The sequence below is a fragment of the Xenopus laevis genome, chromosome 4S (assembly GCF_017654675.1).
Source record: "Xenopus laevis strain J_2021 chromosome 4S, Xenopus_laevis_v10.1, whole genome shotgun sequence".
In the NCBI taxonomy this organism is placed as follows: Eukaryota; Metazoa; Chordata; class Amphibia; order Anura; family Pipidae; genus Xenopus; species Xenopus laevis.
In genome coordinates, this window is record NC_054378.1 from 67,172,283 (window position 1) to 67,187,670 (window position 15,388).

At 37.8% G+C, this 15,388-nt stretch overlaps 1 protein-coding gene across 1 annotated transcript in view; it reads right to left on the minus strand.

The window, feature by feature from the left end:
- The window catches only part of LOC108714984 (FGGY carbohydrate kinase domain-containing protein-like), a 145,924-nt gene extending 135,644 nt beyond the window's left edge, over window positions 1–10,280 (minus strand). Inside the window, exon 1 of the mRNA XM_041591497.1 lies at window positions 10,019–10,280. Within this exon, the coding sequence (XP_041447431.1) occupies window positions 10,019–10,280 (262 nt within the window). The remainder of the gene's footprint in view (window positions 1–10,018) is intronic.
- Between the last annotated feature and the right edge of the window lie 5,108 nt (window positions 10,281–15,388).

Below are 15,388 nucleotides of genomic sequence, written 5' to 3' on the forward strand. Positions count from 1 at the left end.
CACAGGGCTGGTTACTACATTCTAAGGGGCAAATTCACTAACCTCCGTAAATTCGCATTCGCTCATATCGCAACACTTCGCCAGGCGTAGATTCGCCAGGACTACGCTAATTCACCTAAATCCGAAGTTGCGTCCAGGGCGCGAACTCTGGTGAAGTTGTGCTAGTGTGACTGCGCCAAGCGAATCGAAGTTACGCTAGCTTTGGCTTATTTGCATACGGCAGGAAGTTAAAATTGAATGGACACATATGTAGCAAATACATTACACTACAGAAGCCCAGGGAAACCTTAATAAAATGAAATAGAGTTGTTATAATGCCCTACACATGTGCAAACTGTATAGTTTATGTGCCATATGATAGGAAATGTGTGGGGGAGACCGGGTACCCAAAACATTTTTTACAGACTTTTGCAGCCTGAAAAAGTAAAAGACGCCAGCATTTTTTGGGACTTAGAAACTTTTTCAACGAAAAATTGAAGAAGCTCTATACATTCCATTGCACTTCGCCTGGTCTGAGCTGGCGAAGGCAAGTCTGGCGGAACAGGTAACGTTCAGTAAAATGCGCATCTTAGTGAATTTGCGAAGTAACACTCTTTCGCCAAAGCGTAAGAGTGCAAAGTAGCGCTAGAGTCTATCTGCTTCGCTAGCGCCGTTACGCCCGTTCGACACAGTAACGAAATGACGATTCGCCAGCGTTAGTCACTTCACCCTTTAGTAAATTTGCCCCTAAGTGAGTTGGTTTCTGAACTGCCATGTACCAAATAAAATGTGAATTATTTACTAATCAGCCTTATATTGTGACATTTATATATGTGCAGTATATTGTGTCAGTCCCTAAGCTCAGTAAGTGACAGCAGCACAGAGCATGTGCAGTGAATCAGCAGAAAAGAAGATGGGGAGCTACTGAGACATCTTTGCATCTACTGAGGCACAGATCTTTACTGCCTTGGCTTTGTATAGAGGCCCTAAACACAATGTACAACATTTCTGTCCAATTTTTTTTGTTAAAGAGATACTGACACCAGAAATTATATTATATTATCTATCATAATATTGGCTTTGTATGCTACTTATAGTTTTGCCATAAAGTATTTGCCCAATGCTTTTACATTACCTGTCTGATCTGAGGGGGTTAGCATTAGAAACTTTAACTGACAGGCTGAGATGGGACAGTCGGGTTGCAAAACAGTCAGGTTTAAGAACTTTAACTAACAATAACTTACAGAAACAAAACTCTCAGCAAAAAACAATCAGCATGACCTATAGGTAACTTTTAACGTACATTCATATTTAAAAAGTCGTTTTTTAATGTCAGTATCACTTTAAGCTTTAGTTTTCCTTTAAGGGAGGGGTGCAGTGTTGTACCAGGGCCCTCCATTATTATGTTTCACCCCCTGCATAGTATCCCCCCTTACATACATGCATAACACAATACTGTGTAGAATTTAATATTTTCAGTATATACCACAGTATGTACAACCTGCAGCCCCTCAGCGGCTGTTCATGAGGACTATATGCTAAATGTCCCTAATACACCCAAAGCCTTTGTGCATTTCCAGGAACCCAACTGCATGAAACTTTGCTCTCTGTCTCAACTCATTTACTAAAATATATCAATATTTGATACAATATCAGATACCTATGCAAAGGCTTATGTTTCTAAGATATCTCAGCTTTTTCTTACCATATAACATTTTCTGCTATAAATACATTGTAAAGCCATAATGCATTTGAGAATATGCACCCTTCTCTGGAATACTCATTAGAACAGCAATGCCGGTAAACCAAGCTCTGTTCCAAAATGCTGCACATTAGACTGTACGTTAAATTTTAAAGCAATCTAGTTTCTAAAGAGGATAAGTGATGTTTCAGGTAAACGGTGTCCCTGCTGGTATTGTTGGGGGTTTCTGGGAATGAATCTATGGTGAGCGGCACAATTCCCATCATTGCTGTGACTCAGCGAGGAGTCCTGGGTGGTCACATGACTGTGCTGATTCAGAGGTCAGAGAAAGTGAAAAAAACAAGCGGCACCTTGTCAGAAGCATGGCCCTACAATAGGGGAAGCTTCAAACAGCTGCCACGGAATAAGGCCCCAGACCTGTCCCTTTCTTACCCCCAATCCCCCCACCTCCAGAGACTGGCTTTGTTCCTGACAGACTCATTCCCTTCAGTCTAGTGTGGTATAAATTACAATATGTGTCGTGTTTTAGTCATCAGGCACGATGAACCGTTATTGAACGGAATGAATAAACAGCAGCATTTGTTGCAGTAGTAAATGTCAGTGCTGGAGCGAGCACATGCCTTGTAAACAAGTGGTGATAGGCATCTGAAAGGGAACTTCTCATCATGTTATTGGAGGAGGGGATTGTGTAATATATAGGGACTGGGTCTGTGGCCCCATGCCATGATACAGGTCACACGACTCCAAGTTTGCTTTTAATATCACACATGAATCTGTGCAGCTGTTGCTTAAAGGAGAACTAACCCCTAAAAATGAATATGGCTAAAAATGCCATCTTTTATATACTGAGCTTTTATTGAAACAGGCTTAAGTTTCTAGGGATGCACCGAATCCAGGATTCTGCCTTTTTAAGCAGGATTCGGATTCGGCCGAATCCTTCTGCCCAGCCGAACCCTAATTTGCATATGCAAATTAGGGGCGGGGAGGGAAATTGCATGACTTTATTGTCAGAAAACAGGGAAGTAAAGAATGTTTTCCCCTTCCCACCCTAATTTGCATATGCAAATTAGGGTTCGGTATTCGGCCTAATCCAAAATAGTGGATTCAGTGCATCCTTAAAAGTTTTAGCTTGTCAATAGCAGCAATGATCCAGGATTTCAAACCTGTCACAAGGGGTCACCATCTTGGAAAGTGTCTGTGACACTCACATGTTCAGAGGACTGAGGGTCGTTGCAAATTATCAAGCAGAAAATGAAGTTGGATTGTAATAAAAGTTGACACTGCAGGACTGTTTATTAATAACGATGATGCTAGTTGCACAGGTTTCTGTCCTGCCATGTAGTAATTTTCTGCATTAATTACTAATCAGCTTTATATTATGACACTTGTATTCTATGGGACAGATTTATCAAAGGTCGAGGTGAATTTTCGAATTAAAAAAATATGGATTGCAAGCTATTTTTGTGTACTTCGACTAGGGAATAGTCCAAATTCGATTTGAATTTGAAAAAAATCGAAAATCTAAATTCATCATGTACTGTCTCTTTAAAAATTTGACGTTGACCATTCGCCATCTAAAACCTGCCAAATTGCTGTTTTAGCCTATGGGGGACCTCCTAGAACCTATTTGGAGTCAATTGGTGGACTTTGAAAAATCTAAGTTTTTTTTGGGAGAAACTTTAAATCGAATTCGATCAAAGCGATATTCCTTTGATTTGTACGATTCGAATTCGGCCGAATATGGACCTACTTGCTCAAAACTGACCTATTCGACCAAAAAAAACTTCGACTTGATTTCGGTTGGTCTTTTTGAATTCGAATTTCGACGTTTTTTCAATTCAAAATTCGACCCTTGATAAATATGCCCCCATGTGTACTGTATATTGTAAGGGGGTCCCTAAGCTCAGTAAGTGACAGCAGCACAGAGCATATGCAGTGAATCAGTATAAAAGAAGATGGGGAGCTACAGGGTCATCTTTGGAGACACAGATCTTCCCTCCTAAAGGGCTGTGGTTGCCTTGGGCTGGCACAGACACCCAAAACATAATGTGCAACATTTCTAGTCTACTTCTTTAGTTAAGCTTTAGTTCTCTTTTAACTATAACTCCCAGTATGCCTTAGCAGCATTCTTCTGGAAATCAACAACAGCTTGTATGACGGTTGGATATGCCTTACTTATGTCCCTATAGGTTAAGTTCAATCAGTCAGGTTTAGAGGGAGACCATACACCTACCAATAATTACTTTATATAATATTGATATATGTATGGCCAGCTTTACATGCATTTAGTGGGAGTACAGGGAATATGCCTTAGCATGTTGATGCCCATGTGAATCTGCCACACTGGAGTAAAATTGAATCCAGTTTTTTTTTTTTTTGAAGCCCTTCTGCCCCATGTCACTCAAACGTTACCCTTTGCATTAGTAAAGTGACCATACAGGTTCTGATTTTTTGCAGTTTCAACCTTGTGGTTTGACCATCAATTAATTTATGGCACCTGGTATAATCTTGTAAAACCATAATGTGATGTGAAAGCTCACGAGTCTTATGACAGAAGTAACCACTGCTTAGATTAGGAGTAGTGATGAGCAAATCCACTCAAAATATATTGAAATCAATACGTATATTTTATTTTTTTGCGCAAAATACATTGGGGTCAATCAGTGGTTTATGATCAATGACCACATTTTTTTTGTGGCAAATATTGACATTTTTTTCATGGTTTAGTGAAAATATTAGCAGATGGTGAAGTTAGTCATTTTACAGTGAATCCATGCCTCTTAAAAAAAATGAGCTCATCTCTAGCAAGAATAGAAAATCAGATAATGTTGGAAATAATGTATAAATGTATAATATAAGGATATTTTATAAAGAGCACAAGTCATGGACATCTGAGGTACAAATATGGGACATTACAATACCTTAAATCTTCTAAAAAAATAATAATTTAACCCAGTTGTTTTTCCTCCAGTAAGGATTAATTATATATTAGGTTGGATTAAGCACAAGGTACTCTTTAATTGTTACAGAAAAAAAGGAAATAATTGTAAAAAAAATGTAATTATTTGCTTAAAATAGACTCCCATAAAAAATGTTAGCTCTAAATAGACTCCCATACATGTACCTTATCAAACTCTTATATTTTATTTATTATAATACACATCATGAATATCCTGTAAATGATGGTGCTTTGTGATGTCATCGGTTATAACTGGTGCTTAGTTCTGTCACTTTATTCGCTATATAATACTCAAGTTTCAATGTGAATATCCCATTTATTGTGACCACCTGTGCCACAATGTTTTGGGGTGCCACCCACCCTTTGTCTTTGTCCTGATGAGGGGTGGGTTGTCTCTCCCTTAAACGGTGATAAACAGGTGGTCACAATAAATGGGGTAAGTGCCCCACTGCATAAAAATAACTTGCCACATCACTAAGCGACTTGTGACATCACTAAGCGACGTGTGACATCACTAAGCACTCAACACAGCTGGTGCATCACTAAACACCATATAATATGGCAATGCTCCACCTGTTTAGAGAAGCCTGTCTGTTGTATCTGGTGATACATTTTACATGTTAATTATAGATCTTGTTCATTATAGTCATTTAATAGAGACAGGCATCAGACTTATAAGATAAAGATGTATTTTACAGAACAAAAACAAATGCAGTGTTATTTGTGCATTGTGCTTGTGGTATCCAGACTACAGGTTCCTGTGTTTATAAACATTAACAAGAAGCATTTTCACATTCTTTTTCCCAGCCCCATAAAAATGACTCATCTGCACTTAACCTGTTTAAACACAATGTTATTCTTTCACTGAAATGGGAATGTAGCTGTAATCTAACAGAAACATATTATAGGGAAAAAAGGGGATTTCCATTCTTGGAGTAGGTCTGGTGACTGGCTGGACTTCATGTGGAAAGTCCCTGAACAGAATTACATTGCAGCTATCCAGAGCCCATATGGACTTTATTTGCAAGATTAAGTTCTATGAGCAATCTGCATAGCCAATAGAATTAGAGAGAGGGGGGTGGGGGAGGGGGGTCTTGCTTCTAAAACTCAGAGACAGAAATATTTTTGTGAATTTTTTACGGAGAGAGAGAGGAAAGTCCCTGGAGGCGAAACAGTAATTGTTTCTGACCTTCCGCTGCTAAGGAGGCGTTAGTAAAAGACCAGATTTAAATGAAGCTTGACAAGTACAGAGACCCAATCTGAGTCAGAAAGAGATGGCCACTGGATAAGATCAGTCTTTGTTTATGACCCCGTCCGACTTTCTTTCCCACACCGTGACACATCAGAATCTCTCATCTGTACATACAACCTTTCACAAAGCAGCTGCAGCATTAACAAATTGTAACCTTGTGCATTACTCAGACACTTTATAGTATAGTGCAGAGTGGTGGGTTGCTATATCATACGGCACGTGGGACATCTGTAAATGGGAAAAAGATTTTTAAAAACCTTCCTAACCCTCTTACCAACATACCCACACACTACTGGTTTACCAATTTTCTCTATACTCACTCGTATTTTGTCAGGCAGAATCTTTACAACCACATTGGTTACTATACTTAATGGGGGGAAATAAAATTCATAAATGGGAAATGCAAAATTTCACATTTTGCAATGTAGTACTCTTTATTAGACAGGTATGAATGACATTTCAAACATCAATTCCGCACAGAGCACTTAAAGGTCTGCTTAAATGGATATTGTCATGGAAAAACATGTTTTTTCCAAAACACATCAGTTAATAGTGCTGCTCCAGAATTCTGCACTGAAATCAATTTCTCAAAAGATTTTTTTTTATATTCAATTTTGAAATCTGACATGGGGCTAGACATTTTGTCAGTTTCCCAGCTGCCCCAGTCATGTGACTTGTGCCTGCACTTTAGGATGGAATTACTTTCTGGCAGGCTATTTCTCTTACTTAATGTAACTGAATCAGTCTCAGTGGGCTTTTACTATTAAGTGCTGTTCTTAGATCTTCCAGGGAGCTGTTATCTTGTGTTAGGGAGCTGCTAACTTGTTACCTTCCAATTGTTCTGTTTTTAGGCTGCTGGGGGGGAGGGGCGTGATATCACTCCAACTTGCAGTACAGCAGTAAAGAGTTATTGAAGTCATATGACTGGAGGCAGCTGGGAAATTGACAATATGTCTAGCCCCTTTTCAGATTTCATAATTGAATATAACAAAATCTGTTTGCTTTTTTGAAAAATGGATTTCAGTGCAGAATTCTGCTGGAGCAGCACTATTAACTTATGCGTTTTGAAAAAAACATGTTTTCCCAAGACAGTATCCCTTTAAAGGAGAAGGAAAGTTCAAATCACTGGGGGAGTGGCAAATGTTAGGATTGCAATTGCTTACTTATATTTCTACACAAAAATAACTTTTCAGTAAAAAAATATTACAAACACTGCGCACAGATACAAAAATTACCCCCCCCCCGCCCTCGAGGAGACCAACCCCGGGATACCACTCCTTCCCTCAAACAATTAAACATTAGGACACTGTTTTGGGATAAAAAGGCTGCAGAGCATTTTATTAAACAAAACATTGCTTATGTATGATAACATATTACCTTCACTTAAGGCCTATGTTTAAGGGAATGTTTCCTGAAACGTGTAATGCAATGCTGTTACCCTCAAGTTGCAATAAACTTCTTCAAACTTATCCGGAGTGCCGCTTGAATTGCTCACTCGGACGTAACATATTACCAACCTCCATATAGTGTACAATTATGGGACCTGTTATCCAGGATATAATTTTTGCAATACGAAAAGGGTCAAATTCGCCCATCCCTACCGTTTGTATAACAAACAACCAACCAGGCCAAATTCTTGTACCAACTCATGACAAATACTCTTGCTCCGCTAACCATGCCAAGCCCCTTGGTGAGAGGGAGATTGGCAGGACTGCCCAAACTGGACTGCTAACTGTCCGTACTAACTGTCTGTACTAATTTTTCTATGAAACCTCCCTCCCTAGGAACATTCACAGAGAACCCTCCTCTGGCCCTAACCAATCACAACTCAAATTTTCATGGGAACAGTGTTAGTGTGGGGGTGCCTGCTTCCTGACCCTGTTATGCCCCTTACAGTTTCTACGGGTCATTGAGTTTCATTCTTTCACTGGCAGATAATGTTGCTTAGTAGTTTCCAGGTTCACAAAAGCTATATTAGATTTGCATAAAATTGTTCGCGCGCAGGAATAAATGTTCGAATTGTGTATATTTTTCTTAATAACTTTTATTACATTACCTTCTGTCTTACGTCCTCTCCTAGTGGCACACATTGCAAAAGGTCTCAGCTCTATGTTATCAGTGCACTGCCATGGCACAACATCAACCTGTTGATTTCAGCATGGAAACACAAATGTATGGGAATGGATCAACCTTTTCTTCAGGCAGAGAAAATGCCTCATTTTGCAACTGGTTTTAGGGTGATAGCACACAGGACACTGTCTACCATAGAAAATCATACTTCCCATAGGGTGACAAAGCACCTGAAAATACATTTCTATAGCAATGAATGAAAAATGCAGCAGGTAATAGCAGTGATTCCAATTTACTGGTACAGAATGGTATTTTTTGGCATTTGGAAATTGTGCTCTCTCACAAAAAGTAAACTTTTAGGTTGACATCCATCTTTAGTCCATTACCCCTATCTAACAGGTTAGGCGTGGTTCAGGGGAGCCCTGCTTGATTTTCAATTTCCCCCATTTCATTGGACACAGGGTGGGTGTATCAAATGCATGACTGGCATGAAAGGGGATCTGGGGACACTCCTTTTCTAATGTTTAAACTCTTTGTGGCTGTATGCAATTCACTTAAATAGCTTTTTCCTATCTGTCCTTAAATCTGGCCATGCTTAATCATTTTATATAGATGTTTTATAATAATTTTTGTCAAGCTAATGCCAGCATAAATATTTATTCAGAATGTAGGTCTAAATGGCATTTTGAATAGAGGTTTTTGTTGAGAGCAACAGGGTCAAAAGCATTGCCAAACAGTTGAGAACTACAACCCCTACCATTCCTTACTATACAATTTAACAAAAACACACATATGTAATAATGTGAAAGTTCTCTTATACATGTTATACATGTTATACTTTATTTTATATATTTAAGATGAATAAATCATGCAATGTTTGCAACTAAGTGTCTGATCATATTGACCAACTGAATACTGGATTTTTTGTCTGTGTTCAAGAACATATATGTTTATGCTCAATGTTTGGCTGCTACATGATTTCTACAGCTGGTCCCTGTCAATATTCTCATAACTTGGCCACTTTCCATCTTCCCTGACAGTTTCAGATCATCAATTTTCCATCTCTTTTCTTAACCTGATTAAATAAATTGGAAATCTTTTAAGGGCCAACATTGTCTGACATTTGCTAAGAACCAGGTGTTCAACTTAAATTTCCTTCAACTGTGAATTGATCTTGGGTTGGTTTATTTGTAAAAAAATACTGAGAAAGTTGGAATTTATAAAAGGCCAAAGTAGTGACAGTAAAATACTACTAAGTTTTTTTATGTTTTTCATGTTGATTCATGTTGACAATCAATTCCATTGGGTTTATTTAATAATAATAATTTCATGGGAAATACCCATGCATACCCAAAATATGGCTAAAGAACATTATACCCAGAGAGACATGTTCATCAGCATACATGGATTTATAAAATGTGCCACACTACTTTTTTTTTAAAGGTTATGTTTTATTAGTTTTTATAAACATTACAACAACATTTTTATATATCGATAAACATGTGTACAGTTAAACATGTGTCACTGGTATTGGATGATTTACTTTCAAATATTTCAGCTTATTTTGAGGTTGAATTAGTCTTGAAAGACATTACAGGTACAAAGTAAAAAAGATGCATTATCAGGTTGTATAGTGATCTCTTGGTTGTACGCCCGGGCCCATTTCCCATTAAGGACTCCATACCTTCTTGAATTTATTTGCTGTGCCTCTCGCTTCATGGTTAAGCTTTATTTTGGGTATCATTGAATCAACTAAGTTTATCCAGGAGTCCTTTGTGGGAAGGAAGGGTGGGCCCCATCCAGTGCATAATTACAAATTTTTTTGGCATAGAATAGCAGTGTCCTAAGCCTCAATCTTGCACAGGCAGTGGGCACTAGGTACTCCACTACACCCAGAAGACATACTGTGGGGGAGAGTATCTGTGGGTATTCCAGGGTGCTAAGGAAGCCATTATGTGCTACCAGTAGACGTTTATTACTGGGCAAGTCCAGATCATGTGTAGAAAGTTGGCTTCTGGGGTCCCACATCTGGGGCAGGTGTCATTGTCCTTCTTACCCATTGCCTTTAGTTTAAGTGGGGTTGTATAGTGCTGGTGGAATACTTTGTTTTGTATCACTTTATCCCTCATTGCTATCAAACTTTTGTACATAGTTTCTGTGGCCTCATCCCAATCATCCTGGGTTAGCTCTGGAATGTTTGTTTTCCATTGTGCTTGAGCTGTATGGAATGGAGGGGGGACACTGGCTAGAAGGTTTCTGTAGAGCCTGGACACCAACTTTACAGGTTGTTCAGCTAAGAGGGTCTCCTCTATTGTCATTGTGGCAAGGACTGGAGAAAGTGTACCAAACTGGGTCTTAAAAGTGTGCCTAATTTGAAAATATCTAAATAATGAGAGGTTCTGAGAGGCTATTTAATTCATTGCCTCGGCCCAATACAGGAAGTCCTTCAGGTTTCGTAAGTGGGGTAGGTTGGAATTACCGCATAGTGGTAATAGGGGGTTGAGACGAATAGGCCCTTTCTTAAATAGTTTCAACACTTGGGTCCAGGGTCTATGGGGTGTGGAGATGGTGGATGGCAGACTGCCCACAACAAAAAGTTTTTGATGGGGAAGGTTCTTTAGTCCTTCCAGTGACCCTGTTATATTCGCCTGTAGCGTAATATAGGGGTTATATGAGTCCAGGTGGTACCACCGATGTAGGTAATACACTTGGGCCGTCACGTACAGCTGGAAGTTGGGTAAAGAGAGTCCACCATCCTCCCTCTCCACTGTCAATTTCTCCCAGGCAATTCTCGGTACTTTGGTACATAAGTAAACCAGATTCAAGTTTTAAGATTATGGGATCAAGGTTACAATTGCTGAGTGCTTAACTTTTGCCCCCACCCCACATTATTGATCCCCTTTAGAAATGTCTGCTACATTTTGCTGTAATCATTGACAATATGCTCATATCAGTATATTAAAACTCCCAATAACAACAATGATTTTAAATCTTTGCTTGGGCCTGTGATAAATTGCAAGGCCATCCATTAGCAAAAGCATTGGATTATGAATAATCTTTCATATTCAAACTACAGAGTTCTTTTGGGAGTCTGACAAATGTTCAGCCTGTACAGGCCCTTGTTACACTGAGTGCTCATTGTGCTTCAGCTAGAAGTGTACAGAACCCCCACACGACACAAAGCTATATATGGACAAACAATATTTAATCCCCTGGGAAACTCTTCCAACACAATTTCAAATTATGAGTCACAGCAATGAAAAAAACAACTGCATAAATGTTAATTATTATTAATACAATATTTAAAAAAGAAGAATATATATTTAAACACTTCTTATATCAACTAGTAATAATAAATGCATACTTTATGAACAAATATTATGAGAATGAAAGCCCATTATGCCTGAATGTCTTTATTTGGGTATTAAAAGTAAACACACTATATATATAATACATACATTGTTATAATGTTAATGTGAATAATATTTATACAATGTTATAGGTGTGCTGTCCTCCTATATTTTTAAATCATTAATTATAGTCTGTGCTCCCCAAAACCACTACTCATGTATCATGGAGATTATGCAAATTGATATAAAAATGTATGTAAAAAGCATAAAAGAAATTGGAATACAGTGTCCTGCATTTACGTGGCCATCCTTGGTCTGCCTGATATTCTTTTGAATTTATTTTGAGACCGTTATTTTCTTTTTATTAAACCTTTTTTCGATTACTCAAAACTTTGTTAAAAATACAAATTATAATATCATGTATAGTGTGCAATATATCAACATTTATTTTGACCCTGGACACAAGGACATAAGCACTTTGGGTCCAAAAGCACACCCCCTAGTCCCATTAAAAAAACATGTGCAGATTGAAAATCAGGATCTGATGCAGAGCATGGAATAAAACTTTAAAAGTGGCCTTTATTTTTTTCTCTTTTTATAGATTTTTAATTGTTTACTTTCTTTTGCCAGTTCTTTTAAATGGGGGTCACTGGCCCCTTCTAAAAAACAAATGCTCTGTAAGGCTACAAATTTATTGCTATTGCTACTTTTTATTTTTATATCATCTTTCTATTCATATTCCAGTCTCTTATTCAAATCTATGCACGGTTGCTAGGGTAAAGATTCTTACTTCCTCAACATTTTGCATACGTCTTCTTACTCTGTTATTTAGGTGGCCTCTTCTATATGTCATTCATAGTCATAAAAAAAGCAGTACAGCAAGGGACAGACAGAAATTGCTTTCAAATACATTTACAAATAATTTTAAAAATGTAATTTTCTTTCATTTGCAGAACAACTTTAATGACAGTAAAATACCATCACTTTTATGACAGTTTTGCTCTGACAGAAACATAGATCAATGGAGGGCACTCTATTTTAGCAAAAAGCAGCACAATATGTTACAGTAAATCCAGGTGCAAAAGAACCCAAAGGCACCTCATATAGGTAGCAGAGAACATGCAATTTTCAATAATGAATATGTGCACTAAAACAACACAAACAGGGTCATATTGCACAAAGAAATCTCTAAATAAGAAGGTAATTAATTACATGAAAATCTCTCAGTATATACAATACACATCAAACACATTAGCAATAAAGTGTTAAGTACATACCACCACAATGCAGTAAAGATAAAAAAATATACAAGGAAGCAGATACACCAGCTAAAGAATGACGTTTCGGCATACAGACTTTTTCAAGGGCAATTGTTTCGGTTTTCATTTTCCCTCCTATCTTGTCTCCTTTCCAACCCAAACATCACTTATAAAGTAATGCACTACTAAACTTAAAATCATTATATACCCGCCTTTCTCCCCCTCCTCTCCGTGTACGCACTTGCGCGCGCGCGTCAGTGCACACACTGAAAGGTTGTGGCAAAATACTACGTGCGCTGATGCACATGCGTGTGCTAATGTGCATGCGCATTTGCGCACAAGAGCGGCGGCGAGGTTGCCAGAAGGAAGGCCCTGAGGCAATAGCTCTCAGGGTCCGAAGGTGGGGCCCTGAGACAGAAGCCAGGAAGAAATCCAGGTTGCGGATCTGGGTTGGCGGGGCCTACTAGAGCCGGGGGCCCACAGGGTTTTTTCCCGGTGTCCCGCTGGCCCAGTTCGACCCTGGACCATTAATTATAAAAAGAAGTGAAACATTTTTTTTGGAAATACAACAAGACAAACAACTTTCAGAAATACAAGACAAACAACTTATACCTGTATATAAACCTGTATATAAAGAATAAATCTGATTACGCATGATAGAGAATTGCCTTTGACAAAGCATGTTTATGATTTAATACAGCTGTATATTAACCATGTAGTAAAGGCCAGATTTATGCATATGGGCTTAAACTTAACCAGTTGTTGAGATAAACATGCAAATGTTTATAGAAGTGCTAATACTAATGACATATGGCACTTGCTCTTTTATTCATATCTGCAGAGGAATTACTTTACCCAGTTATCTGAATAATGTGCAAAGTGTTGGCTGAAGAGTTGTGGTACCTGGAAGCGTTCTGTTCCGCACTGCAATGTTTGGTTGCATTCCAAGCAGCTGTCCTTTCTGGTTGAAAGCCCATAACATCCCAATTTTAGCATGATATTTTTTTGTTGCTAGACTGGATCACAAATATATCAAGCATGATTTTACTAAATGACTAAATCCTACAGCTATCTATAGCTCAAATTAACTCAACTCTAAGGGGCAGATGTATTAAGGGTCGAATATCGAGGGTTAATTAACCCTAGATATTCGATTGGGGAATTATAATCCTTCGACTTCGAAGTCGAAGGATTTTGCGCAAATCGTTCAATCCATCGATCAAAGAATTATCCTTCGACCAAAAAAAGATAGCCAAGCCTATGGGGACCTTCCCCATAGGCTAACATTGACTTCGGTAGCTTAAAGAGACAGTACTTCGACTATCGAATGGTCGAATAGTCGAACAATTTTTAGTTTAAATCGTTCAATTCGAAGTCGAAGGTCAAAGTAGCCCATTCGATGGTCGAAGTAGCCAAAAAACACTTCGAAATTCGAAGTATTTTTACTGCTATTCCTTCACTCGAACTTAATGAATGGGCCCCTAAATACAATATCAATCAATATTAAAGAAATAATAGAATAGAATCGATATTGCTTTAAAAAAAGGGATTTTGTAACAACTAATCCAATTGTCCTTTAATCTGAATATGCCTATACTCTGTGTCTGGTAAAATAAGGTTTACAGATGCAGAGACTCCAAGATGTCTAATTTGTGAAAATTAACTAGGCATGAAAAATCAGTTTGATATTTCAATAGAATCCAACATCTACGTGGATATACTGTAATGGTTTACACCTAACAACACTTTAATTTGACAAAAAATACTGTAATAGCGAGTTAATGAGTAAAACAAAATAAATATTTAAACCAAGAATACAATTTTATTTAAAAAAAAAAAAAAAGTCACAAACGGTACCTTTTGTGTGAATTTGTATTCTCATTATAGAAGTTATAATATGCCATTAGTAAAACCTTGAAAATGTCTGGGACTAGGAATGATATTACACACAGAACAACTCTGTTCACTGTCATTCAGCTAGTTCTCTACCTAGACACAAAACCGTTACACTGTTTATTATTACTTGATGACGGTTTCACGTTATTTTCCATTTTTGCTCATTCTGCATCCCACCACTCAAAATGATGTGTATAACACAGTAACAAGCAGTAACTGTGGCTGAGATTGCATACATGTAGGGTATAACTGGACCATGGCAAAAAATGTTTTTTATAAACATCTGTTATGTAAATGTGTACCCTATGGCTCAATTCCAACTTGAATCTCTGCCCACAATGCTACATAGCAGTTTGTTTTTATAAACTGTAGTTCTGTTTCTGAAGCAAAAGTTTTGCCTTTTTTGTTGTTACTGATTCTTTAAAGGGATGATTCACCTTTAAGTTAACTTTTAGGGGCAGATTTATCAAGGGTCAAATTTCGGAGTACTGGGAGTTTTTTTGAACTCCCATAACTTTGAAATTCGAATTAAAAAAGACCAATCAAAATATGTTAAAAAAAATCTAAGTTTTTAACTTTGGATAAATAGGCTGTATTCGAATCGTTCAAATCAAAGTTTTAGCGCATTCGATTGAATTTGAATCAAAGTATTTGCCCCAAAAAACTTCGATTTTTCCACCAAATTACTCCAAATTGGTTCTAGGAGGCCCCACATAGGCTAAAGCAGCAATTCGGCAGGTGTTAATGGTCAAAGTCGAAGTTTTAAAGAGACAGTACATGATAAATTCCAATATTCGAATAGTCTAATTTTTTTCAAATTCGAATAAAATTTTGGCCTATTCCATAGTCGAAGTACACAAAAATAGCTTGAAATCCAAATTTTTTTACTTCGAATTTTCACTTTGACTCTTGATAAATCTG